A 27,523-nucleotide genomic window follows, 5' to 3' on the forward strand; every position below is an offset into this window, starting at 1 on the left:
ATATATATATATATATATATATATATACATATATACTCTTCCTCTGCAGTTAGTGTTTTGTTTAGATTCTGTTCATCACTTGATTTCTTAAATCCACTGGTTTATGCTATAACGGGCATGGTGCCCCTGGTGGCTAAAAGCTTATTTAGATTGTGACAGACCGAAAAAAAGAGTGAAACTTTCAGTAGATAACAGGAAGGCTGATACTGATACTGTAAAGTTGCAGTATTTTCACATTCTTAGGTCTAAACCACAGTTAAAAACCATAATAAGACGGTTAGTTTTTATATATTCTTATAGCTCTGAAAGGGAAAAAAACCCAAAGTGGCAATAATTAGTAAGTTTGTAAGACAGAGTTCGACAGAAATGTGAGATGAGAAATACGGAACAAGATTCTGATTGGTGGAGCTTTACATATATTTACTTGCTCTTTGAAGCAGGTTTGTCTAATAAAACATAAATTTTACAGGTCAGGATTGAAGAAGAAAATAATCAATTTAGAGCTGAATTTGCACAAACCAACAAATTATATATAGAGAGCTTGTGCATACCTCATTATTTCCCATCTTTTTAGATCACACATCCGTTGGTCCAGACATTTATAGTTCCTATTTTCCCAGGCTGTGCTTTGAGATCAAACAACCGCAAACATGCATACATGCAAACACATGCTGTGGATACTATGCGTTAACTGGAGCTTCTAAAGCTTGGATCATCTCAGATCCTTATCTCACTCATTATGTGTTTACTAATGAGAGCAGCCATTCCCATCAGTTCGAATGTGTTTACAGTGCCACTTGTTTAACAAGCATGTGGGTGCAATCAGATAAACCCTCCAAAATGTTTCTAATTTACAGCAGCTCCCCAGTAGCACCCTGTAACAAGTCTCTCTGACCTCCCCGCTATGCCAAGGAGGGCTCCAGGCTGGGAAAAACACATTTTGGCAAGAAGAAAATTGAAGACACATTGTGTCTACCCATGATAGGACATAAGTGATTATTTAGTTACTCTTTATTGTACATATTTAACTGTAGGGATGCTCAGCTGAGGCTTACGTTGTCTCGACATCGTTGATAATATCTCTTACACTGTCTGCTTCCAGAGGTAAACTAGCTGGTAGCAGATATTCACCTCCTTAATTTAAGCTTTCATCTCTCTAAGATCCTTTTACAACACAAAGCCAGAAGATGCCTAAGTAATCATCTGGCTCCATGCACGTGATTGCATGTACAGTAGAAAATAAATGTGTGCCTTGGACAGATGAACAAACAACAGCCTGAACTAAAAAGACAATTTGGGTAAAATTCAAAAGTTTGGGCAGGATCATCAAAAGGTAAGTAAAAGTGCCTTTAGGAAAAAGAACAAAAAAACAATCTTTATGCAGATTCTAAATGGACTTTTCATGAAACTGTTTTGTTGTGTTATTTATGTTTTTATTGGTCTGGTTTAATTCAAAATCCTTTAAAAAACAAAACGAAATGCTGTAAGTGAAAAATGATATAATTTAACAGATATGAAGGCTTGAAAACACACAGACTGTGTGTAATTAACTTATACTATGTTTCACTAAGTGAACAGAGATACTGAAATAATTGAATCTTTGAAGTATTGCATGGTAAACCAAAAAATTGTTTGACAGCCTGTTTCCCATAGTTTTTAAAACTAAAATTTCTAAATGTTTTATTGTTTTCTTGTTTTTGTTATGAAATTCTTAAAATTATATGGGACTGTATTTTTGGAAGGCTCCTGAAACAGCAAAAAGAAGAAGCAGTAATTGGCAGTGTGGTAAAGATGTTTGATTCTGGTTTATTTTCTCCCAGTGACAAACTTAGATCGGCTTGGTTTCAAAAATGTACAACAGTTGCATAAGTGTGGTTCGTATCCATTCAATCACAAAAAAAAAGCAAAAATAACAACTACAAACTTAAAAAGAGCTAAAAAGAACAAAACACATAACAGTATCAACTGGACCTAATTTAACACCAGGGAGAAACAAGAGGGAAATGGGGGTCAAGAGTCTCCCCACCCCCTGCTCAGAAAACCTTTTCTGGAAATATTTTCCTTACTCTGTTTTCTTTTTTTTTTTTTTTTGTATATCCAGACTTGCAAAAGTACCAGCGTTCAGCGTTATTGTCCCTTTGGAGGACTGGTTTTACTCAAACTGTAACCTCCTGCCTTTTTACATTATTATTTCAGTATTCCCACAAAATGTTATTATCAATTAGAATTATTCTTTTTATTCACAAGCCCCTCCTGCATTGGAAACACTAATCAGCATGATGCTGCCACTTTTGTACTTCACATGGTAACTCTCCTCAAAATAAAACAATGCATATGACAAATATAGCAATCTCCAAACATTTTAATTTTAGTTTCATCAGATCACAGCTCATTATATTATGGCCTCTTTTGTTGCTTTGCACACAGCTTCTTGCACTGAGGAACAGGACACTTGTACCTGCAACACACTTTTTTTTCTTCTTGAAAATGGATCCTGTCTCTTTCCTGAATGATATGGGGGCTGAATACCCCTATTGTGTTCATGCTTACATGTCCTCATTTTAAAAGATCAATGATGGACCTCTCTGTATCATGGTTCTATATAGGTTTAAACAAGATTTGTGAAGGTTGAGGATTCTTCTACCGATTCTTTTAGAGATTTCTTTTAAGCTTATCTATCATTTCACACAGGGAAGAAATGTATACTCAAATAATGCTTCCATGGTGTGTCTCTAGATAACTGAAATATTGAATATTAGCCTTTCTTTAAGTTTTTGAAAGTCACTTTGAACTAGAAAAAGTAAGATTCTGGCATTTAGGAAATGGAAATATTTTGGTTATCCCGACTGAGCTAAAACAGGAATGGTCAAATGGTCTCACATAGAGAAACAACAGCTAACTGCATGGTTTTCAAAGGAGCAGAAACATGCTTGATGTTTTATTCGAAACAGTTTTGAAATTTAGGCAAAAACCTGCTATGCATAAAAAAGGAGAATGATTGATAAGTTATTTTAGCCTCTTCGGGGATGCTGCTTTAAATCTTTTTACTTTTGTTTTATGGGATAATCTTTCTGGGAACACCGAGACCCCTTCTGCATGAAAAATCGTCTGGATGAAGTCCAATTAAAAACAACTGGTCTAAAATGAATGATATCTAGTACTTGTACAGACATATGCATTAGTAATTCTAAGTGCATTCATTTAAGGGTGTTACAGACCCTTAAATGATGGCATATGTGAAAAATTAAAATACGCGTAGACATCATACAAACCCTAAAAATAATGCATCTGAAGGTAGGGGTGATATCCCACACTGTAGTCAAAAAAGTGGGCATATAGATGATGGATATACAAGTTGAAATACTTTTAAAAGAATAAGGTTTTCAAAGAAGGAAAATCTTAGATTTGACAAAAACAAAGAGACAGACAAAAAGTGAGAAGAGGAAGCTCATATAGCTGTAGAGGAGACTTAGAGGGATGCAGCCATAAGGGGAGACGTGTGGCTTGTATTGCGGCCTTGTAACTGAGGTTTGGCTCTGAGCGTGTCCCCCTCTCCCTGACCCTGCCTGCCATACTGAAAAGCCATTCAGGGTCTGCTTAGTAGAACAAATGTTGTACAGAGCGGAACATGCTTGGCCTAACCAGCAGTGTAAAATCACACTCAACTAGAGTGCTTTTAAAGCGCCGCTGCTTTCTCCATTAAGGTTTTCCATGAAAAGCCCACAGCCAAATTCCTGTATTCCCGCTCGAAACATCAACTCTAAGGCTGATTTAGAGCTCGTTCTGTTGTGTGGATTTGGGTGCATGTGTGTGTAAAAGAGTGTCTTAAAAAAGGTGGAAGGGAAAAATAAATACAGGAAAAGCTTATGTTTTCCAGTTTTCTTTAACCATAGAAATCAAAGCTATATTTTGGGAAAGTTATACAGACGGTTTTTTAGATGACCTTAAGATGACATAACTATAAAAGCTGTTATTTGCTTTCAGTATTTCACTGCAAGTCTAAAAGCTGAATTGGGACTTTCCACCTGAGCCGACTGTGAAGTAGAAGAACAAGGACAGTATTAAGGCAGAGTTTAAAGACTGGCTCATGCGTTTGTCATTGGGTGGAAAGTTGTGAAAAGCAGCAGACTGGAGCTCAGCTGAGAGCTACAGCAGGTTACTGTGCATTGTTCTCTGCTGAGCAAGCTTCTTTGTGTTATGCATGGAAAGATGTTACTTCCTTGTGGTTAATTTAACAAGTTTCCTGAATAGTCAACATGCATGTGGCCTCTGACCAATACCTGAGTCTTACCAAGATGAGGTCAGCCTATTTGTGTATGCGCCTGTTGTTTATGTTGCTATAGCAATAACTCTCCAGATCCCAAGCTATGATGTCACTCTGATAAGTAGCAGCTATATTCTGCATGTGGAGTTTACTAAAGAGATGCTACTTTAGCTTATTATCCGATATAGAGGCAAAGTGCCGACTCCGACAAAGAGCAAACGATTCACATTTTGTCTTTCCTTTTGCTTGATGACTTCACCTTTATGCTAAACAATACCTTGATGTGTATTTAAGCATTGCCATAGTCTGGACTTCTCTGATTTATGAACATGATTGTGGTTTTAACCATCTATTGCAGCTCTGGCTACAGATTTAAGGTTTGCTGGCAAGTGAATATCCATTCCAGTTATTAATATTTAAAATGTCAAACATTAGAATTGTGTCTCATCAGATCAGAGCACTGTCCTCCTAATGTTGTTATAGCAAACTGGCTTTCATCTTGTCAACCTTTTTTCAAATGGGTAAATGTATGTGCATGCCTAATACTTGTTATTTAAACAGATTGTTCTACCTGAGCTGTGCATTTTTGCAGCTCCTCCAGCTACCTAGGCCTGAATACAAAAGCATGTCACGCTTATGTGATACTCTCTTTTGGTTATTACATTAAAACCCAATAAATAAACTGAAGAGTCACAATTAGAAGATAAAAAAAAATGCTGAAAGCATCCAGGTGGTGTAAATACTTTTGAAAGGCATGGTACATGAATTTTACAACGTGAATCAGTCGTCACCCTTAACTTTGATGCATTGGTTAACCCTCCAATAGGCCTTCAAATGACTCCTATCTAGCTTAAAAGGAATCTGTAAAGGTTTTCCGCCAGCCTAATTTCTTTTCCATTCTGGCTCAGTGTGTCTGTGTGGGTGAAAGAAAGAGGTAGAAAGACTCCAAGGGACACACACACTCGGAAAAGCAAGCTTTTAACAAAAGCCACATGTTAAGCGAGAGGTAAAAAAAAACCCTGCTGGAATCAGACATTTGTAAATACAGTCCATTGTGTCCCTGGAAAGAAAGGTACAACATGCAGACTTGCTTTTACACCTTTGTAGAATTGCACATAAGCTACCGGTTGTATTCAATTACTCAATAATGTTTCTACTTTGTTTGACAAAGTTGCATGGCTCAGCTGTAAGAAATACTAAACGTGACTGGCAACGGCTCCTCTTTGCTTCTGTTTGTTTGGAAAAAGACCAGTCCGGCAGTAAGAAGCAACAAAACACATGTGGGGACAGAGGGATAAATTGCATGTTTCCAAAGCATTAATTCTTGATAAACAGATTTCATTTGAGGTTCAGTTGATGGAATATTGTGGCAGTCCAACATTAACATTCCAATATGACAGATGAATAAGTTGAAAGGATTTGAGGTAGGACAGCCTTAAAACATAGCAAAAGTTATAAAGGCCAGATCCGTATTGCCAAGGACATGTTAAGTTTGATGCTCTGGAAAATAAAAGATCTTTGCATATCAGTTGAGATGGACAAGATGGGACTCCTGAAATGTGTGCAGCCACTTTGAGAATCAAGAAAAGACATAACATTGTTCTACAAGCTCGACCTCTCCAAAGTAATAAAAAAAAAATAGCAAGCACAGACTCCCACACTGGTCTCTTGTAGAACTGTGCAAGACTAGTTACAATCTAAGCCTAACAGAAAGGTTAATCTGTTAGTTAAAAAAAAAAACTCTTTTTCTTCCACTAATCGGTTCATATAATAAACCCCAGCTTGTGCATGTTTACAACCCTTTCTACAAAAAGTTAATCCCCACTTTTTCCACTGGGGCTGCAAAACTCAGTGTGTAATTCTGAGTGATTGTTTGGTCAGCATCATCTTTGTTCACTGCTGACATAAAAATTATAAATAAAATCCTGCTTTTTATATATATATAAATCATTTATGCTAAGTCTAAGAAGTCATCAATATAAAATCTGGCAAGTATAAAAAACACTGGACTAAAGAGAAAGAGATGATAGAAATGAGATGATAGACGCAGCAAGAAAGAATCATTATGTACAAATCATACTGCTCTTGTACTTAAATTTATGAAGTGATACAAATGACTCATGCAGGGTGTGATTTCAAAATATTTCAAGGCCCTCTTTATTTGAAGCTTACGTGTTGTTCTCCCTTACAGTAAAAGCTGGTAGATGGTCATTTGAGGGCAATTTATGCAGGGAAAGATAACTATTTGATCTTACCTTTCGACCTTCTTGACCAGGCTTTCCAACTGGGCCAATAATCCCTGAGTCTCCCTGAAATTAAATTCAAGAATGTCATTGGGGACAAGAACACAACAGCTCTGCTGAATGGTAGGAGCCATAAAAAAAGGCTCAAATACCTTCTCTCCTTTAGGTGCTGGCCCTGGTGAAATGCCCGGATCTCCTTTTTTCCCCTGAGAAGGATAATGTTATATCAATTACACATACTAAAAAGGCAAGTCTCTAAATCTGATAGCATAATAAAAACATTTAAATTGATTAAATTGTATATAAATGATCATTTTTAAACAATATGAACCTAAATTACATGTTAAAAAAAAACCCTGATATAAAAAAAAGAAACATTGACAAATTACATAATTTCTTTTCATCAGTAAAAGGGAAGCTTTACTAGCAAACTAGCTGTTTGATGTTTCTTCAGTCTCCCAAACTGACATGCACAGAAACACACCAAGCTTCATTGTCAGCAGGTAACAATAACAGGGTTTCAGGACATCAAAGCTGTGTATTCGGAAATTACACTGAGTGAGCGCTGGCTCCCTGTCTTTGCCCTTCAGGCCGTCTGCATTTACAACTTTACTTCATTTATTAATGATGAAAGGGCAAAAATTGCAGAGCCCCTGTAGACATCAAACACCTCGTAATCTTCCTTTCAACACAGTTACCAGGTAGGGGGAGCATAATCTCTGCCAGCTTCCCAAACAACAGACATCAGTGATGATTCATTCAGGGAGGATTTAAAATCTTCACTCATTCTACTCTACTCCCTTGTGATATTTGATTTAAAAGCTAAAAGAATAAGCTCTCTATGGGGTGGCTCATCTGAGCCTTAGTGATAAGGAGAAAAGCTCCATTATCCACTGCAATTTCAGATTAAAGCATTATACTGTATATTATGATGTTTTTAGGAAGATTGTTAGATGGTCATTGAAGTGTATGGCTTAGTGGTGCAGCCCAATCCACAACACAGACAAGAAGTAAAATCAGCGATAACTGAAATAATCTTTCTAAAGGTATCTTAATCCTGAGATAAATGAAAAATGAACATGTTTTAGCTTATGGCTCTAACTAACTAAAATAAAATATTAGCCCGAGAGCCACACATGAACCTGATCTATGGTAGCACACAAAGAACCCTACAGTACCTAAAGGATCTGCTGAGGTCCTAGTGTAGACAATATAAAAATGCAAAGAGTTTGCAACTCTATGTCCTGAGGAATCAAAGCCTGTTTATCAGGAAAAAAATGACCCTAACTAATAATAAGCAGAGGGCTGTAATTTGTGGCTGCCCCTCCTGAATAACAACATCCATCCTTAGTCTTACAAGATCGGATCTGTAAATAAAAAAGTTCAAGAGGGAAACCGAGGCATCCCTCCCACCAGTAGCTCTCTCAAGCACATTGTTAAGGATTTCAAACCAGAGGTTAAATACAGTCCCTCTGAGAAAAGACCCCAGGACCCCCTGCCCTGAGGTTTGCTCCCAGAGGGAAAACTCAAAACAGAAATGCCTAGGAGGGACTCTAATGAGCTTCCTCGTTAAGTTTAACTCTTTTAGCTATTTGTAGTCGACACTTCACCCTAACACTATTTCCAAACATTACTCAGATATATTGGCCAGTCTGATATGATAGCATCACCTACTGGCTTTAGCTTTGTCTGCTTAACATTCATGATGACAGCCGCCTGATTGGCCACATCTCAATGGTGTTTTATTGGACTAGGATCTTAAGACCGAGGAAGCCATCAGATTACAATAAAGATCTTGATTTCAGCTTTTTAACATTTAACCTTTAACTGCCCTTAAAGGATGCCCATGATCCAAAACAACATTCTAAAGGCTGTGCAATGCAGGCAATGCTCAGCTGGTTATAAAGAAAGCCAATAAAATGTCGTCCACCCAGTTTATCTACCAGCAGCAGCCTAAGCAGCTGAAGACAAGCTTTCACACTACTAACACATAAATCTAAACCGATGGTACGAAAGCTGAAGCTGAAACTGAGACTTATCAAACCAGGCAGTGTTTTTCTAACCTGTCATAGCCCAGTTTTAGCGAGCTTGTAGTCTCAGCGTAATTATTGCCTCAGTTTCATGACAGGGGTGACACTCGATGTGGTCTTTGCTGCTTTAGCCCACCAGCTTCAAAGTTTGATGTAATGGCCGTGAGATGGTATTCTACATACTTTGGCTGAAACAAATGGTTATTTGTGCCACTGTTTCCTTTCTATCATCTCAAACACGCCTGCCCATTTCTTCTCAAAAAGAGTTTTTTGATCTAGCCAAATGAGGCGACCGGGATAGTTTGTCTTTTCTGTGTAAACTCATGAGAAGGTTGTTCAGGAAAATGTTAGTAGAGAAGAAGATTTTTCTAGACTGCTTAGAATTAACTTTTCATCACAACTTAATACGTAATTTTTAATCACATAAACCCCTTTCTTCTGCATTTCTCCACTCCCTGATGGTAAATGCCTCAAGTTGCTATCATGTGATTGGCTGAGTAGCTATATCTCTTCGTGATTTTATAATGAACTTAAAACAAAAAATATGCTATAATAATATAAAGCTGGAGGTCATGAGTCTTTGCTACGCATACATCGTTTTCAGACCATTACCTCAGAGGATGCAGAGAACTTCTCTTGGGGAGGGATACCTCCTTTTCACACATTGATAAATCGACAACCCTTTGTTGTCGAAGTAGTATTCTCTTCTCTGTACTCCGGTTAAGGTAGAAGCACAGCCTGCTACTTCACACAGTACGTGCAAAATCTGTGCATGGTCTTGTATAAACTTCTACAAACATTGGATAATACTATGTCAACAATTAAAATCTAAAATAACTTTGGATCATCTTGGAAATTCCAGCATAAGCAGAGCGGTGTTAGTGAGTTAATGAGCTGTCAAGTGTCCTGGATATGCTGTGAACTTCACTGACCCCAGTTCTGCAGCAGTTAAGCTGTGTATCATTGTTTCACATTAAAGGATAATAGTTGCTTCACAAAACGCAGAAGATGCAACATGCACTTGCAGGTAAACAGGCAAATTACAACAGATGAAAAATCTCAGTGGGTGTCTTTTTAAGATCACAACTGCTTCTGATCTTAAGTCCGACTCAGACCGCTTACCTTAAGTCCAGGTGGGCCAGGTCTGCCAGGATTCCCATGGGGACCAGGGTCACCCTATTTAAAGGATCAGAGACCAGACAACACTTTAGAAATTATTGAAAGATTTATCTCAGTCAATATGTACAGATGCATGGAGTGTGTCTTTGGCACAACAAAGGAGATTAAAGAAGTCTGGAGAAACTTAGCCATAATACTTATTTGCCTTAGCTTTGTGTGTATATGGATGTGTGCATGTGGTATTTGGGGTTGATTTTGGGGGGGTTCATGGAAAATTGGGCTCCCTCGAGCTTCTTCAACATATGGCTGTGTTTTCCTGTCCACAGTTGGTTCACGATCCAACCCCCACTTCCATACATATGCCCACAAACAAACACAACTGCCAGGCATGTTAGTGACTAATGCTGAAAGTCTAATGGTAAAGCCTTGTGATTTTGAACCAAGCCACAGATACTTGTTTCTGTCTTCACTGGCAGTTAATGGGGAGATGGACTGACACAGAGCAAGATCAGTCATGGGAGCACATAGGTAATGTGAACTCTTGCAGTCTATCCAGCAGCCCCCATGGGAAGGTTGAGCAGAGAAACTTTTTAAGCCAGGGAACGAATCTGTAACTGAATTTGTGTTTGAAATGTAGCCCGCAGACAGAAGTGTGGGGGTGGGTTGTATTGCCGCTTATTTACCCGTCTGTCTGTCTGCTTTCTGGAACTCTAAGGGAGTTTTTTTCCTGTTGGGTCTCTGACCTTACCCCTTCCTTACTTGTGATGTAGCACCTTGAGGCCCCTAACCTATCCCCATTCAGGGGTCAAGGGTTGGTTGTTGTGGTAAGTGTGGAAGAAGAGCCATGAGTGCTTCAAAGAACTGTGGTGGTGAATTTTTGCTGAGGTCATTCAAAGCAAACAAAGAGGCTTCAATGCTAGGGGTCAGATCTACTGCATTAAAAACAGATACGTGCTTAAAAGCTAGGCAGTCAAAGTTCTATTTTTTTATCCAAGAGAAAGAAAAGAAAAACATATTGGGGTTTGGACTTGACTATACAGCACCACAAAAATGTTCTGTGAGAAAAATTTAAAAACTGACATCTTGGTTTGGTGCAGACAAGACTGCATTAATCTTTTCTGCTGAAGTTAATCTTTCTGTCAGGGGCTGATGACAGTTTTCTCTAGCCCACCTAGAGTAGGAATTGATGTCATATGTTAGAGGTGTTTGATTCTATTTTTGTACTAAGTTTAGAATGATAAAAATGTAAAAAAAAAAAATATTCCCAATTATGGGGTACTGTCAAGATAAATTATCTTACAAAAATATTCATAGCCCTCAACTCTGCCAAACTATTTCACAAGGTTTGGTGCATTTTATTGTGCTTTTGTGTGATGGAGCAACAGAAAATGATTATAAAGAGGAAAGGGGATAACATTTATTTAAATTTTTATACAACTAGAAATAAAAACGAAGGAAGTGCAATTATGTTCCGCCTCTTTTACACTGAATGAAATCAATATCCAGGTTACCTTGTTAATAAAAGGAATCTATCCATGTGTAGTTTTATTGCAGTACTGGTGTTCTATGAAGGTATTGGTTGCTTATTAGTAATAATCAGGGAACAAACTGCTTCATGAAGAACCAATGATCACAGCAGACAGGTTCTGGATAGAGTTCAGTGTAATTTTAAATCACAGTGAGTTCCGATTATCATTATTTAAAGCTGTTCAACCATAACAATTGGCATGGACAGCATCAACCAAAGAACCAACCCATTGCAACTACAGAAACTGCAAAAATCGACAACAAATTTAGGGGACAAATAAAACAATAAATCAGATGAAACCAAAACAGAACTTTCTGGCCTTATGTAAAAAAACACAACGGCAACATCCCACACCACCCTAAACATATTACTACCAAAGTCCTACAAAGCAATGGCAGCATCATGCTGAGGAAAAAGTTTTGTTAAGCTGGATGAGAGAGTTGATTAAAATGGTGAGTGGATTTAAAGAAAGGGTAATCATGGAAGAAAATGAAAGATTTCGCACGACATCTATAATCCATACTGCCAAAACAATTAAGTATATTAAAGCTTAATTATGTAAGCTGTGAACTATTTTATTGCTAGAGGTCATTTATTTGTTCAAGGTCCAAAACATTATCATTTAAAGACAACATTTCCTGATTGTGGTGTATGGTCAAGTTATTCTCTTGGTAATTTTCTGATGTTTTAAAGAGCTCCCCTCTTTTTATCCCACACACTACTCCTTTTACTCTTGGTTTGTGTGCAGCTGGCAATCCATGGGAGGCGGTCTGTCCGCACAGCGTTAAGGAACGCTGTACTGCCCTAAATAAACTTAAACAAACAAGGCACATTTGAATTACATGCTTCAAAATTAACCCAGCGGCGTACCACAGGTTGGGCAGTGCACTAGAGGGCACGGGCTGGCATGGGAGTTTGGTTGTATATGTTCTTGCTTTCATGTAATGTGCCTTTCTCTCACAACAGGTGTCTAATTAGAGAGTACCAGGGTGGAGCTTTAGCAAGTTGAGAGCCACTAAATAAAAAAAAAGAAGAAATAGACCACTGTTCAATGTCTTTGTGGTTTTTAAGAAAGTTCCAATGCTACACATGCTTTGTGGATCTAAATAATTCATATGATAGAAAGCTCCATGGAGAATTTCAGTGCTGAAGCATTCACATCCCTCTAGCTTTAAACAAGTTTTTTCTAATTTAGAACCTTTAACAACCTCACTGAAATGAACATGTGGACTGGGGGATTTCTGAAGACAACTAATAGTATTGCATTTCATTAGGGGCTACAAAGTTTGTATCATTGCTGCCTTGAAGCAAGAAGGTCCTTGATTCGATTCCTGGCCTAGTGTCTTTCTGCATGTTGCTTGCATGATCCTTCTGTGCATGTGCAGTTTTCTTCCACAGTCCAAAAACATGACTGTCTCTAAATAGTCCTCAGGTGTGTGTGTCTGTGAGCATGGTTGGATGACTATCAGTCACCAGTCCATCACAAGGACATAAAGTCTGTATGTTGCCCTTTCATTCTGTCCAGGGTGTAACGTGTCTTTTGGCTACAGACTGCTGGAGATGGGCACCAGACTCCTTTAAAATGGATGGATTTCACTGACAAAAAAACACTTCCAGTGCATAATTATCAACTACTTTCTGGGCTCTTCAACATGAAATCCATATGAAATACATTGGGCTTTGTGGTTGTAATGTGATAAGTTGTTCAAAGGTTTGTGGGGTATGAACACTTTTGTGTTTCATTATACATAGTGTGCAGCTCAACTTGATTTCAAATGAAAGACCTCATGCCAAACATTATATTTCCACACAGGCATAAAATAGGCTACACAACAAACAAAGCCTGGGCTTTAACATGAGCTCATAAAAGACACTTTAAATGCATATAAAGGCATCGTATTAAAGATAAAAGAAGTTCTTTGAGCATAACTAGGCTCTACAGGATAACATCTGATGACCTAACATGAAGTTAAAAGAGCATTTGAAACCACTGGACGTCCTCATAATTACAGATTGTGAGACGGACATGCACATGAGAGAACCTTTTGCTCTAAGGGAAACATTTCACTGTTCATTAGAGATTTAAGAGCGTGTCAAGACATTGTTGAGTGAGAAGAACAGAATGTTCAGCCTAATGCTGTCACATAAAGTAGCCTACATTAGCAGACTGTAATAATTAATGGATTCAACAGCTTATATTTTAGAGGTAACTGCATCATGCACCGAGCAGTGGTGTGGAAAAGAGACTTTATTAATAACCAAATCATAGGAATAACAGTAAAAATCCCATTAAGGCCATGACAGGTTTGACAATAACAATGAAAACATTGAGATATTACTTTACCCAAATGTGATCTTAAACTGTATAAAGGTGCTAAAGGGAAATGCAAAATTTAGTAGTCTGGCAGTTTTATTATGCTGAAACATATTAGTCATTTTCCAGAGCAAGAAGCTGTATTCACAGTTTACTGAAGAAAATTATTAAGACTCTTACAAATCCGTTGCCTAGTTTTCTCGATGATACAAACAAACTGTCATCAGAAGATTAGGTTGAAGTTTCATTTAATTTAAAAAGCTCTGGTTTACAGTTCTGGTCAAAATTGTGTGTACACCCATTCCAGGCATGAATTCCATGTTATTTTTAGCTTTACATACTGTATTTAAACATTTTTTTCTGGGTGGAGAGATTATTAAATATACACCTTTAGTTAAATTACAAACAAGAACAGGGTGAACAAGTTGGAATTTATTTTAAGTCTATATTACATATACAGACTGAAGTATATACACACACCCTGATGTTTAGTTAGTTATTTCACCTCTGTTATATGTTTTTTTTAAGCCATGTGTACAGTAAGCTTCTTACATATACTAGTTAGATATAGCGACTTTTCTTCTATACAGAAAGTATAATTCACTCATTTCAAGAGTGTTTATGTCAGGCCCTCGGTAGGGTCAGTCAGAAAGCCCAATTAAAGGTATTTAAAAAAACACCCCTGTTATGCATTTAGAGTTTTTCTGTATGACCATCCATCTATGTCCAGTGTTTGTTTATTTTATTGAAACTATGATCCTTAAAATATCTTCAACAACCTCCAAAACTCACAACGTATTATAAACTGTTAAAAAAAGAGATTCTGCTACAAAGAGGACGCCTCTAAATCTGATAAATATCCAGCAGTACCCATGGAGGAAACAAAACATCTTCTCGATAAAACATGTGCTATCAGAACAGAATATGCTTTTAGCGATTTAACTACATTAAAAAGAGGCATCTTTGAAGTATAAGAAGAGACTTTGGTCAAAGGAATGTTGAAGCAATTGTCAAATATGATGGTTAGAGCATCATACAGAGGATGGGTGGGACTATTAAGAAGGTCCACCTTTGAACTCTACAATTTCATCAATTTCTCTATGGCTGAAAGTTGGACATATTTGGGGCGGCAATCAAAAAGCTGGTTTTAGAATAGGTAAAGAAGGCTGAAATTAAAGATTAGAACAGCCTTCTATTTAGACAAAATAAAAATCTATTAACCGCAATGAAAATTTTGGTCCATTCAAAGGTTTCAAACAATTTAATTTAGCAATGCAAATTCTGATAAGAAGGGAGGTCAAATTTTAAACCAATCAAAAGAATCCTGTATCTCTGAGTAGCGTAAAAACATTTAAACAAATATAAGTTGTGATAACATTTGAATATTTGATGTTTTCTCTATAATTCTACCTTAATTCTAAACCCTTTTTGGAGGATAGAAAGCCAAGCTCTGACAAGAACTATAAGCTCTTTCTTTTTTTTCTTAATTTCTGTTCAAAAAGGTGGAGCAAGGTTGGAGAGATTTATTTAAGGACAGAAGAGTTTTGTACGGGGGAAGCATGAGGAAAGACGGGTGACAAGGATCTTTTACCAAAGAGACAAAGACCCCTTTGACCCATGAGGCACCAGACAGGTCCCTGCAGCCAGTACCCTAGACAGATACCGGCTTGTACACCCATGATGCATCTATGTTTCCTCTCACACCCTCCTACCACACTCATTATTGCACCCCCACAAACAGGCCTAGAGGAAAAGGTCAGTCTGGTCATTCATGGGCACCTTACAAAGCTTCTGAGCAGACATTTGTTTCTGCGACAACGGCATCTAACACTCACATGTTCCAGACCAAGGGTTAAGGTTCATGGGTGGTGCTTCTTGGGCTCAATGGGCCTCTGTGTGATCATACAGACCTTCAGTAATCCAAGGCTAAAGAAGGTCAGGTGGAAAGATTATGGAGAATCCCGGTCTTCGGCTGAACCCCATGAGTGGAAACTAACTTCTTCCTTATCACTTAGTTTTTTTCTACCTTGAGGCATATCGCCAAATACTCGATTATGTTGCCAACATGGTGAATCCTTTTCTTAAAATGGAAACCATACGATCATCTGGTTAAAAGGCGGGGTTTTTGGATAGCATTTGTTTGCTCAGCATGTTTGTTTCCATCTGTGTAAATATGTGTACATGTATCCATGTGTTAGCACAGACTCATGGCAGCTGCAGATAAACTTGATTAATGATTTTGTTTACAGGAAAAGCTCCATAATCACTCTCAATCATTATATAGGAGGGCAATAGACAGATGCGTATCTCCCTGTCACAGTGTAGGATTAGTGCACAACCCCAAGTTCTACTATCACGTTTAGTTGTGAGGTCAGACACAGTTTAACATAGACATTTTTTTTTGTAAGAAACCCTTGGTAAATTAGAAATTAATTATCCTTACTAGGAAAACTTTTCTTTTCCATGTTGCACTTTACTGACCAACCAATGCCCGTAATAATGCCACAGCAAGCGTAGCAGAAAGGGCAGAAAAAGGCCACTAGGATAATTACTTGAGTAGATACAGGCCATTTATCAAGCTCAGAAATTGTGCTTTAGCTGCAGAGATCCACATCTCAGGTTGGAAAATCTGTGTGAAGGACAACTAATAGTAATTTTATTCACAAATATGGTATTTGTGGGGTACACTGCAAAAAATAGAAACCTAAATAAGTCATTGTTTCTTAAAATAAGGGGATTTTTTCTTAAACTGAGAAGGAAGTGAGACACTTTGCCAATGGAACAAGACAATTGACATTTAAAATAAAAAAAAAGTATCTGCACTGTCTTATTACAAGCGCAAATTATCTAATTATCTTATTTTAAGAGTAAACATGCTCAATCTATTGGCAAATCATTTTATTTACATACTAAAATTAAGGGTAAATAAACTTTATTTAAGAAATTTTTACTTATTTCTAGATCATTTTTGCAGTGTAGCATGAGACGCAGCACTATGCCTTTAGACTCTTCTTTTCACAGGGACCTAAGAAGTTAATATATATATATGTTTTTTGATGCAAGTAGAGCCAAAGATAGATGATGATAAATAAAAAGGAAATTCTTGTGGAAAATTCTGATAGGGTCTAATTCGAGATTGATGAAAACCCTTTACATATACAGCCAGAACTGCAATGAACTTTTGGCAATGAAAGTCTGTTCATGTGTTAGGATGGATCAAAGTCCAGACCTTAATCCAATAGAGAATGTGTTGTAAAACGTTCAAAAAAGCAGTTTACAGCCGCTCACATTCAGTTAGACTAAAATGGATCTCTTAGAAACAGGAATTGAAAAAGATGTGAGATATTACTTTGTAAAGATAAAAATGTATTGGATAAAAGTATGAACCATGGTTTCCAAGTTATTATTTGGTAAACTTTTAAATCCAAGCATCCTTTTCCATAGAAATTGTGCATCACGCTATGTTTTCCTATTGATAAAATCCTCATCAGGGTTGTGAGAAGTTGAAAACCAGACCAAAACTAAAAGAAGGTTCCAATGAACCTAATATTTCACTGAGAAGTGGCTTGATATTGGTTTTCATCACAATGTCCAAAACTTACAATAAACACTCTTTTTTTGCTGCTTTCCTTAGGTCTATTTGAAAACATTTTTTTTTGTTGAATATCAGAAAAAAAGCATAACAAATTGGGACTCAGATATGCACTTAGCCAAGCTTTGCTCAGTTGCACTAAGGAGGCATTTCTAAGCTCAATTAACCTCGATTTACCTAGGCGTGATTTGGAACAGGAGAAATGCAATTTAGGGTATTAAGATGAGGTTGTGGAACAGTAGGCTTCATTAGCTTTCATGAGAAAAATCAGACAAAAATCTTCTTTTACTCCTATTCTATTGGTTATATTAAAGTAAACCACAAGTAGAAATCTAGGGCTTTAAAGTTTCAATGATCTGGTCTTTATTCTTCAAAAAATGTAATATTATTAAACTATGTGTAGATCTAAAAAACTTTTTTATACTATTATATAAAACCCTGAAAGTGAAAAGAAGGATCAGTGCTACTCTGCACACCCAGCTCTACAACCAAACATGTAGAAGCAGCTTTTTATTTTTATGCTCCACTAATCTGGTAATGTATGTAAACATTATTAGTGTAATTTTGTAGTAATTTTTTTATTAATGATTCTATTAAAAATGTATTATGATTATCTCATGATTATAACTATTCATTTTATTCTAATATTCATATACATTCATTATTTAATTTCCTTTATGCCACTGCAATGTACTTCCCCTATGTGTTTTCCTATAATTGTTTTTCATGTATAGCACTTTGAATTGTCTTGTAACAGAATATAAATAAACTTGCCTTGCCTTGTCTTAAGATCACCTTAAATGCAACTTTGCTCTTAATCATACGATGGAGTTGTTTGTGTAAAATTAACATTAACATTGTGACATGAAAGTCAAAACCTTATCAAACGAGTAATAATGCATTGGGAAAAACTGTGGATGATGGAGAACAGTTGATAGGCAACCAGTCTATTACACAGATGAAACCATCAGCATCTCTGTCAGTATTCATTGAAGTGCCATGCTGCATATAGAACACAGTTTAATCGTCTAAGGCTGAAATCCTGATTCTCACACGTTGCTAGTATCAAAGTAACTTTTTAGGTGTATGAAGACAGAATGGAATACTAAGAAATCTGATATTTTATTATTTGTTTCAACTTTGCATTTGTGCATCAATTTTAACATGTGAGGTTTAAAATGTTAGCCTTAGCCAACACCACAGAGGCATCTGTTCTGAGGGGTTTCCACTAGATTGCCCATTCAAGCAGAGGGGTTCAAACATATTTCTATCTCCTTTATGATTGATTGCACAATGGTGCAGGAGATAGACAAACAAAAACAGGCCTTGCCAACCATAATGCAGGCGGTGCTGGGCTCTGCCATGGTGAAGGGGGAACTGAGCCACACATAAAGCTTTACTGGTCTCTCTACCTTTTATCCTAAACTATGGATATGAGGTATGGATTGGTTGAAAAAAAACATGGTCATTACATGTGCCTGTCATACGCTTTTCCTGTATGGTGGCTAAGCCCAGCCTTTGAGCTGGAGAGAGAGGGAGAAGTTTAATTCACTTTATTTCAGGATAGAGGTTCTCCTGTTCTTCACTAAAAGGAGTCATTAAGGTGACTCAATTAGGTTTTCTCGGTACATCAAGGGGAAGACTAAGCACACAGTGTTGGTACTACATTTCTCATCTGGCATTGTACAGCCACAGGTTTTACCTCAAATGTGCTGTATAGAGAAATGTAGGTTTCCTTGCTCTACGTCTGCAATGAAATCCAATCCTGCCTTAGCAGAAAGCTACAGATGGTCAGCTTTCGTTTTTTTGGGGATATAAAATAAACAAGATCAGACAATGTCAAGACCATGCATTGACAGAAGAAGTTAGAAAGCTCTCTAGGTTTAAAGAAGCTTTTCCTGAAAGGTGAGAACATTTTATGCCAAAACCTAACAGAGCTCTTGAGGCAAGTTACTAAAAACTACAATTGTTATCCCTAATTATGCCGCTAGTGGAAAAATCGAGATTAAATATCAGCAGTACATTGATTTAGGATGCATTCAGATGTTATGAAGATAATCTCCTTGTCGCTAGTAGAGTGTTCTATATATGAACCCAACTTTAGGACGCATTTTCACAACTATGAGTCACAAAGGGAAATAAAGAAAGCATAATATATTCTCTGAATGGAGACCCTTGAATGAGACTATATCTGGTGAACTACTTTGAAATAATGGGGCCTTTATTAGTCCAGAGAGGGATTCCGATGAGGTGTCCGTGAGGCCTGATGCAGCAGCTCAGTTGGGACAAGAAAGTCCAGTGGAGCCATGTGTTCTCTGTGTATTTACTGGACTTTTATTAGGCATCCTGTGGCAGAGGCAGCCTTTGAAAGACCGTCTTTATAACAGCTTTCCTGTTTATGCTTAGGGGTGGGAGGTCAGCACTCACAGCCCTGTGCTGAAAATGGTCAATCTGCCTGCATAGGAGAACTTTGTCTGTAAGCATACGAGAGAGTTTGTGTGTGTCAGCTGGTCTGTGACAGGGATTTAGAATGATGTGGGAGCGTGGCTTTGCAGGTCGTCTTTGTAGCAGTGGAAAACAGTCCAGAGCTTTGAGGGTTCAGCTCAGGCATTCATTCTAGTGTAAATTATATACATACTTCTGTCTTTCTATCATAATCAACAACTACATGGTATCTAGGATTTTCTGAGGTAGTTACAGATACAATATGTCTAGATGTTTTTGATAAGTCAGACTTACCCGGGGACCCCTCTTGCCTGGCAGGCCTGGTTTCCCTGGAGGTCCCGGCAGTCCCTAGTGAGAAAAATTTTAATCAGTGCTGAATATTAACTTACCCAACAAATGGCCCCTTGTAACACTCCAGCAGTTTTCTGCAGTCATATTTGTCAAACCCATCTGCTCATTTAAATGTTTTTGTGCATTACACAGTAAAATTGTTCTGCTCTGTGTTTAAAGAGGTACTCTTCCCCTCTGAAGTAATTCCATCTCTGGTGCTGTGATTTAAACTTTATCTATCAAAACCTTTGGAGCCTGTGTGGCAGGAAACCACAGAAAGACTAGAAATAACAGGTCATTTCCTGCGCCCCTCAATACCTCTGTATGTCTCTTTAAGGCTTTCTCTCATTCGTTTTCTTTTAATCAGAAAAGAGGAACGGGAGCAGTGAAGAAAAACAGAGCGCTGGTAGCTACTTTGGCTGACATAGTGGAGTTGTAAGCTGATGGATCTTAAAATTAATATGTTATATACTTTTTTTTATCTTTAGTGTATCCTAATTACATGGATGGATTTGTGGTATAAAAGAAAATTCTTATTTACTCATCTCAATATCAGACATTCAACATGCACATATAATGAAAATAGATTAATTCTACTGAAACATACACTAAGAGCTGTAAGTCTTAAGATGACAACCAATTCCTGCTTACTTTATTTTCATCTGGAACTCATTTTTGCCCGTCTTAAGAATATAAGAACCCCCATCTACTTTTTCTAGAGTGACCCCATGGCTGAGGGCCCCCGTCTGTGCATCTGGGTGGTTAATAGGCCTGTTAAGATCATATTGCACTAGTTCACACTTCCAAGTTACTGCTTCAATATTCTTTCATTCCATTTAACTTCCTCAACTTCTTTATACTCCAACTGGTTCACTTTTTTTTTTTTAACATATAGGTAGAAGATTTTTTTTCTTTATTATTCAATGAGTATTTGTGTAATCATGGTATGGTATTATTTTCAATAGCCACATTTAAGTATTATATATAACCTAATCATTGTGTTATAATAGATCCAATAGATTTTTTTTTTTTGTAAACGATTCAAATATTAATTTCTAGATTTGCGTAGTTTACAATCTAAATATCTTTTTTTCCTTGGCTTTTTGACTTACATATGGTTATACACCTGTTAGGCAAGCTGGTAATTAAACAATTTAAAAACTCAACATATCTGTTTATAATGTATTTAAAACACAGCTGTTAGCAGGATCAGTCTCTTTCAGTCCTAGATCACAGGAATGGTAAAAGATATCAGAGCTAAGGTAAGATAGTGAACCCAGAAAGGCATACAAAATGAAGAACATATAAAATGACCAGCGACTGATCTGCAGCTTTATCAAAACTCAGTGAGAAACAAGTGATCAGAACACAACCAGGTACACGGTAGAAGGTTTTCAATGATCTTTCATGATATATATTCAATGACACTATATCATCAACATGTAGTCAATGGTCTGTAATTTAACACATAGTACTGGACTGAACCACAGAGGCTTGCAATCTTGCAAACCCCTTTAAAGGGTAGATGCACAGGCCAGTCTTACGTTTATCAGCAAACATTCAAAGCATTCAGAGAAAGCTTGGAAGTTGTGAGATGAAAACCATGCTTCTTGGCATCAATACTAGCAGCTCTGTGTGGAGGAAGAGAAACACTAAGAAACATCCACACAGTTCAGCATGGCAGCATTAATATTATTCTTTGTTTTTGTTTTTTTTGTTTTCTTTTTGTTGATAAGGGTAGGGGTGCCAATAGTACAGTTTTCTACCACTAGAAAATGCAACAATATTCTTTCTTGCTTTCCTCCTCTGATTCCTACATGCAAAATGACAATGCACAAACAGAATCTTATTAATAAGACATTGTAAATATAACTAAATTGAATCTTAACCTTCTTTTAAAAAAGTTGTTTTACCACATCAACTTAAAAATTTTTACTGCTGAAGCCTTTGCTGTCTTTCTGTAATGACTTAAACTAAACATAGTCTAAAATTGTAATCAAAATGTTATTACAATCTTAAATTTGAAATCTTTATTGTAATAGGCTACATTACAGGCCTCCCTCTACAGCCAGTTCAAAGGACATAGATAATACTTAATAATGAATGACCACAGATTACTTGTACTAGCTAAAGGTATTTGAAATAAATGACCACTATGCATACATTTGTGGTAAAACAGTGGTCAGCCGTAATGCAGATGGATTCTGATGCTGAGTGTTAACTGACCTTTTGAAAGGGGCAAGCATTGCTTAGGTTTCAATCCACACACCAAAGGCTTGACCTAACCTTGAGCCTGTATTGAGAAACTCAATGTTTACTGAGTGTTTTGACCCTCAGCCTTGATCTGAAAGGGGAAGTCTGACCTTGTCTAGCCTTCTCTTACTAAGAGGAATCTGTTCGAGGGATGGGAAAGCATGAAACCCATCACATCACATCCATTCTAAATGGCATAATAAACAAATGAGTGAAAAGTTACAGAAATAAATAAGGACTTAACCTGTTCAAGATAATAACACCTAAGCTCCTTTTACATAACTTATTTATAAGCCCTTTTTTTCAAGTGTAACCGTGCTCAGCTTAAACCTGATCTTTGAAAAGTTTTGACATACGTTTTGGCAAAGTTCAGTACAGACTATTTCGATTCTTTGGAAAGGTTTCAGTTTTTCTACTTTTTCAGTGTAAACCCACTCGTTATCAGTACAGACTATAAACTGGTAATACCTAAGGTTTTTTTGGTACTACTTTAGATTAAAGGTGAACAGATGTTCTTACCGGCAGGCCTGGGTCTCCTTTTTCTCCCTTGGGTCCCGGCATACTTGGAAACAGTGTTGGTGGCACCTCCCAACTCACGTAACTATCCGTGGCAGGTGGCGTTACTGTGTTGAATGTAGGCTTAGTAGGTCGTGGATTCATTGGAGCCTTGGTAGTTTCGGGTTTCCTTGTTGGCTTTGTTGTTTGTTTGGAAGTTGGCTTTTGGGGTTTAGCAGTTGTAGTTTTGGTGACTGTTGATTTTGATGGCTTTGATTTGGGAAGTGTTGACTTAGAAGGGGTAACTTTGACAGGATTTGATTTTGATTTGGGTAGAGTAACTGTGGATGGAGGAGCTTTAGACTTGGGTAGTATTTTCTTTGCTGTTGTGGGTTGCGGCTTTTTCAGGACTCCAGCTTGGTCTTTTAAAACAGTGCCAGATTTGGTCTTAGGAGACTTGGTTGTTAAAGTGGCAGGGCTGCTAAATTTCTTCCTGTCTGGTCCTGCTGTTGTCTTTTTTAAGTGTTTTTGTGGAGTGGGCTTTGGTGGTGTTGGCTTAGCACTTTTGTGATTTGGAGCTTTTAAACCTGGGGTTTGTGGTTTTGTGCGTGGCGCTGGTGTCCTGAGTGGTGCTGTTACAGTTTCAGTCTTAGTTATGGAGGAAGGGACAACCAAACCCATTTGGGATGTGGTTGGGGTTACAGTTATTAGCAGAGGAGTGGGTATAATTATCTGTTTTTGCTTTTTTGGAAGCGCATACCTGACAGCTGAGGCAGCAGCAGCAACATTTCTGGCAAGGCTTAACCCTGTGGTCTTTCTAGGGGTTTCTGAACTACCGCGCTTTGGGGTAACAGAAGAGGCTGAAATGTTTGTTACTCTTGGAATAATAGGCAGTAAAGGAGAAAGGTTAGGCCTATACGTGTCAGCTTCCCTGCATTGTTTCTTAATGTATCTGCAGTAGTTGTGAGCTGCCTGTGCAGAAGGGACCAGATCAAACTGGCAAATTGCTCCTTCAAAGGATCCTGATGTTTGCTGTTGACTTGATCTCCCCAGCAGGAAGGAGCCCTGGAGTTCTGGAGCCAGTCCTTCCTCACTATCCCACCCAAAGTCTGCCTGGACACTCTGCTCTCCGCAGGAGGCATATAGAGTCACTGTCTTTCCATTAATTCCAAGTGCCAACTGGTGCCACTGGCCATCATGGGGCTCATATGGCAGTGTCACTGAGGTGTTTGGTCCTGTATGTAGGACAAGACTGCCTGGTACAAGCTGTAGACCAAAGAGGAGTTTCTTGTTGCTTGAAAGCAGAGTGAAGAGGAAAGCACTGTTTACACGGTGTGAGCGTACACTCAGGACCAGTGCCAATTTGGGCCAGATGGCCGCTGGAAGGATTGAGTGCAGTGGAGCCTCAATATGCGCCCTCTGGTTGAGGATGATCCCTGCTCTGAATGGAATGACCCCTTCTGGCACAGAACGTGATGGCTTCTGTCCCTTAAGCCCCAACTTTTGGAGGATATCAACATCTGGAAAAAAGAGGATGCAGTGTTAGATATGCATGCCTGTTGCTGTATATTCCATTATTATCTGAAGGGCATACTAAGCTTTATTGTATAGGCCGAAGGCTTTATTTGCATTCTTTTTAAATCTTTTTAGCTTATTTGACAGATTTAGATCAATGCATAATATTCATGAGGACATCATATATATTGCAGAAAGTATTAGCAAGAAAACAGCATGAAGACAACAATGAGTATTACAAAGATTGCATAACCATATGCGAATTCTCCTACCTACCTTTATTTTGCTGTTAAGTTTGTTTAGACAACTCTATCAATAATTTACATCTTTAGATAGAAATTACACTGCAGTGATCATGAAAAAGGAATCTGATGACATCTGATAACTGACTTAGGGAAAATGCTGTTATTGGCATAAATTGGTTAAAATGTCTAAAAAGCATTGGCTCAATTTAGAAAATAATGAATCTTTTTTAACATCCTTTACTGTGGATAATATAAAACAATTCATTTTAATGTACTTCTGAAATGTATAAGTTGTTTTTATTTAATCTGGTTTTATTGAAAATTATATTCAAAAATACATATACGACCTTTTGTTCCAAGAAGCTGATTATTGAATTAACAGCTCAGCATTGTGCCACAAGTTGCTATTTCAAGCCGTGTTCAATCAAGTCACTTGCAATGCCCAGGCAACAAGTGTGCATGTTTGCTGTTTTAACAACCTGCAAATTGTAAAAGGAGGGGTTTGACCCAAAATGTGATGCAATGTCTGTAACTTTTGGGCTTCATATTTCAGCTGAATCAAAAATACATATACAGTGAATATAAACTCTTCAGCTCAAACCCTACTTTTCTGTAAAAACGGCAAGTCATACAAATGCAAGAGCAGCCTATAGGGGCTTAACACTTTGTTTAAAATCTTAAAAACTTTAAATATTTAATATTACTCTTGCACAGTGAACTTCACTGCTGTTTGAAATGTGGAATTGCTGCACTTTCTTTGGAATATCTTGTCCGTATGTATTATCATATATTCTTATGTATTGATATCCTGTTTAAATACAGAGAAGTTTAGCACAGAATTTTTTATGTCTTACAGTGTGATATGACTACTGATTCATAGCATTTATTGGGGGAAAAAAACCCCAAAAAGGATGGCTAATGGATCCTAAAACAAATGAATAATGATTTGGCAATAATAAACAAAGGTAAATCACAGCTTTTTCTTATCATGAGTTAGGTTAGGCAAAGTTGTTTTCCATTCTGACAAGTCCTTAATCAAATGTTGTCTTTTTTATGTTTTGTTATATAGTGCACCTTTGCTTTTGAAGGCTTGGAAACACTAAAGTAAAAAAAGCAAGCTATAATCTGACTTCTGAAGAAATACATTTTTTGGTCAGGTGTCAGTTGTAAAGATACATCTACACCAATACCAATTTTACTAACTTTATTTTATCCTCTGTGCTTCAATTGGCTCATAGAGAGTAACTCTAAGTTGTCCTATGGAATTCAAACTAAATATATATTGACAGTTCTGTAATAGATACCAGATATGGCCCAAATCAATAAGAGAAATATAAAGTTTAAAAAATATATATTTTTGTAAATAAGCTAAATATCTTTCTGCTCTGCATGGGCAACTTTTCACATTAAAGTCTGCACAAGTAATGAATTTTGTATTATTGCACCAAAAAGTACTTTCCCATCACAGCAGCTTACACAATTTTTTTGTTTAAGTAGCTTATATACAGTACAGCATGTAACACTGTGACAAATGACTGGAGGTAAGGATATAGAAGTCTATAAATAGTAGGTAATATCTACTCTACAGACACTAAATTAAATTTTGCTTATGATTAAATGTGGCTCTGGGTTGATCAAAGTCAACAAATTTTCCCTGGAATACATAATCATGCAATCTATTCTGCTTAAACTTTAAAATGTGTCAGGTAAACAAAGAATGATTTGACATGATTTCAACTAAATTATATAAAGTCTACTGTATAACATTGTGTTTTATATTGATATTTATTATAAGGCCAGCACATTTGGGTACACATTCTCTCTACGATCCTCAGTTTTTTACTTAGCTTTAACCCTTAGCATTCAGTCCCACAGTAATCCCAGCTCTCATTCTCCTGATGACCTGTGACCCATAGGCCCCTCCCTTCCTCTTACTGCCTTTGGGCTAACTCTGACCTGTGGTTGCTGGTGCAATGGTGACATGCAGAGATTTTTTTTTCTAATGTTCAACACACTGGTAAAGCATAGAGTATAAAATCTTTGTGTCCCCAAAATAAAAACCTTCAATTGTTAATAGGCCAAAGATCAAACTTATTATTATTCTAGTAGTAGATACCTGCTCTGACAGTAACAATATAAAGAGCATTTGTCTTTTGAAGAAATTAAACCTAAGTTAGGGAGTTGTTGTTTTCATTTTATAAAAAGGTTTTTGTGTGTATGAATCAAGTAAGTTCTAAAAAGTCTATTTTTTAAAGCTTTTCTTAGCTTCGTAATGTCGAAGAATGAAATAGACTGTGCATCATATACCCATCCTCAGTGATTTTTTTCTCTCTGTGTGGTCGCTTTGGCAGCAAGGAACAGCATGACTTGGCAGTAAAACAGGGCATGCATTACATGTAATATATATACTGATGTTTTCAGTATCTTTATTTAAAACATTATACTATTAAAGGGGCACAGTGTATATTTACCGAGTGGTTTTACAGCATAACCTCTGTGCTTCAACATTAGTGTGTTGAGCACATGGCAAACGTTCATAGTCTTGTTCTGTGCCAAGTCACTAAACTAGGACAAATACAAAATCCAGGGGTTTACATGTTGTAATTTTATCCACTGTAAAGGATGAGGTCACTCTTTTTCACTCAAAAGAGCTTGCCTTAGCTGCGCTGGAGCACTGCAATCGGATCAGTTAAAATTATTCTTATTGCATTGGCATATTGATTGTTTTTTTTTCGAATTAATTAACTAAAGAGTCAAAAGGTAGAAATTTTTTTCTCTTTACGATTTAAAAATTTTTTTTTGTCAGAAAGTAACTGCAGTCTCTAAGTTTTTTGACCTCCGTACAAAATAAATGAAGAGGACTATATGATGATTATTTGGACTTTTATCAAGAGAAACTACAATACTAGGCAAAATGTTGTGCAACTTATTTTATTGAATGTATGGGACCTTTCTGGATGGATGGAAATTTGCACACATTTTTTAACTATCAGGGCAGCCACTGCTGCAAATCAAACAAACACAAACCAATATAATTTAACATATTAGGTTTCTGTTTGTGGCTGTGTACAGTGTGCTACACTGCTGCTGAGTAATGTATCTGGCTCCGTTTTAAATGCTTTGTTCCAAGCAAGAAGGTCATAGATTCAA

The 27,523-nt window shown here is 37.2% G+C and overlaps 1 protein-coding gene across 1 annotated transcript in view; it reads right to left on the reverse strand.

Annotated features, from left to right (window-relative positions):
- The window catches only part of LOC107089757 (collagen alpha-1(XXVII) chain A-like), a 76,537-nt gene that overhangs the window by 44,058 nt on the left and 4,956 nt on the right, over window positions 1-27,523 (reverse strand). The window contains exons 3-7 of the mRNA XM_015382708.1: window positions 22,638-24,133; window positions 19,830-19,883; window positions 9,660-9,713; window positions 6,660-6,713; window positions 6,520-6,573 (exon numbers count right to left, since the gene is read on the reverse strand). Of these exons, the coding sequence (XP_015238194.1) occupies window positions 6,520-6,573; window positions 6,660-6,713; window positions 9,660-9,713; window positions 19,830-19,883; window positions 22,638-24,133 (1,712 nt within the window). The remainder of the gene's footprint in view (window positions 1-6,519; window positions 6,574-6,659; window positions 6,714-9,659; window positions 9,714-19,829; window positions 19,884-22,637; window positions 24,134-27,523) is intronic.

The sequence above is a fragment of the Cyprinodon variegatus genome, unplaced genomic scaffold (assembly GCF_000732505.1).
Source record: "Cyprinodon variegatus isolate N-32 unplaced genomic scaffold, C_variegatus-1.0 Scaffold264, whole genome shotgun sequence".
Taxonomy (NCBI): Eukaryota; Metazoa; Chordata; class Actinopteri; order Cyprinodontiformes; family Cyprinodontidae; genus Cyprinodon; species Cyprinodon variegatus.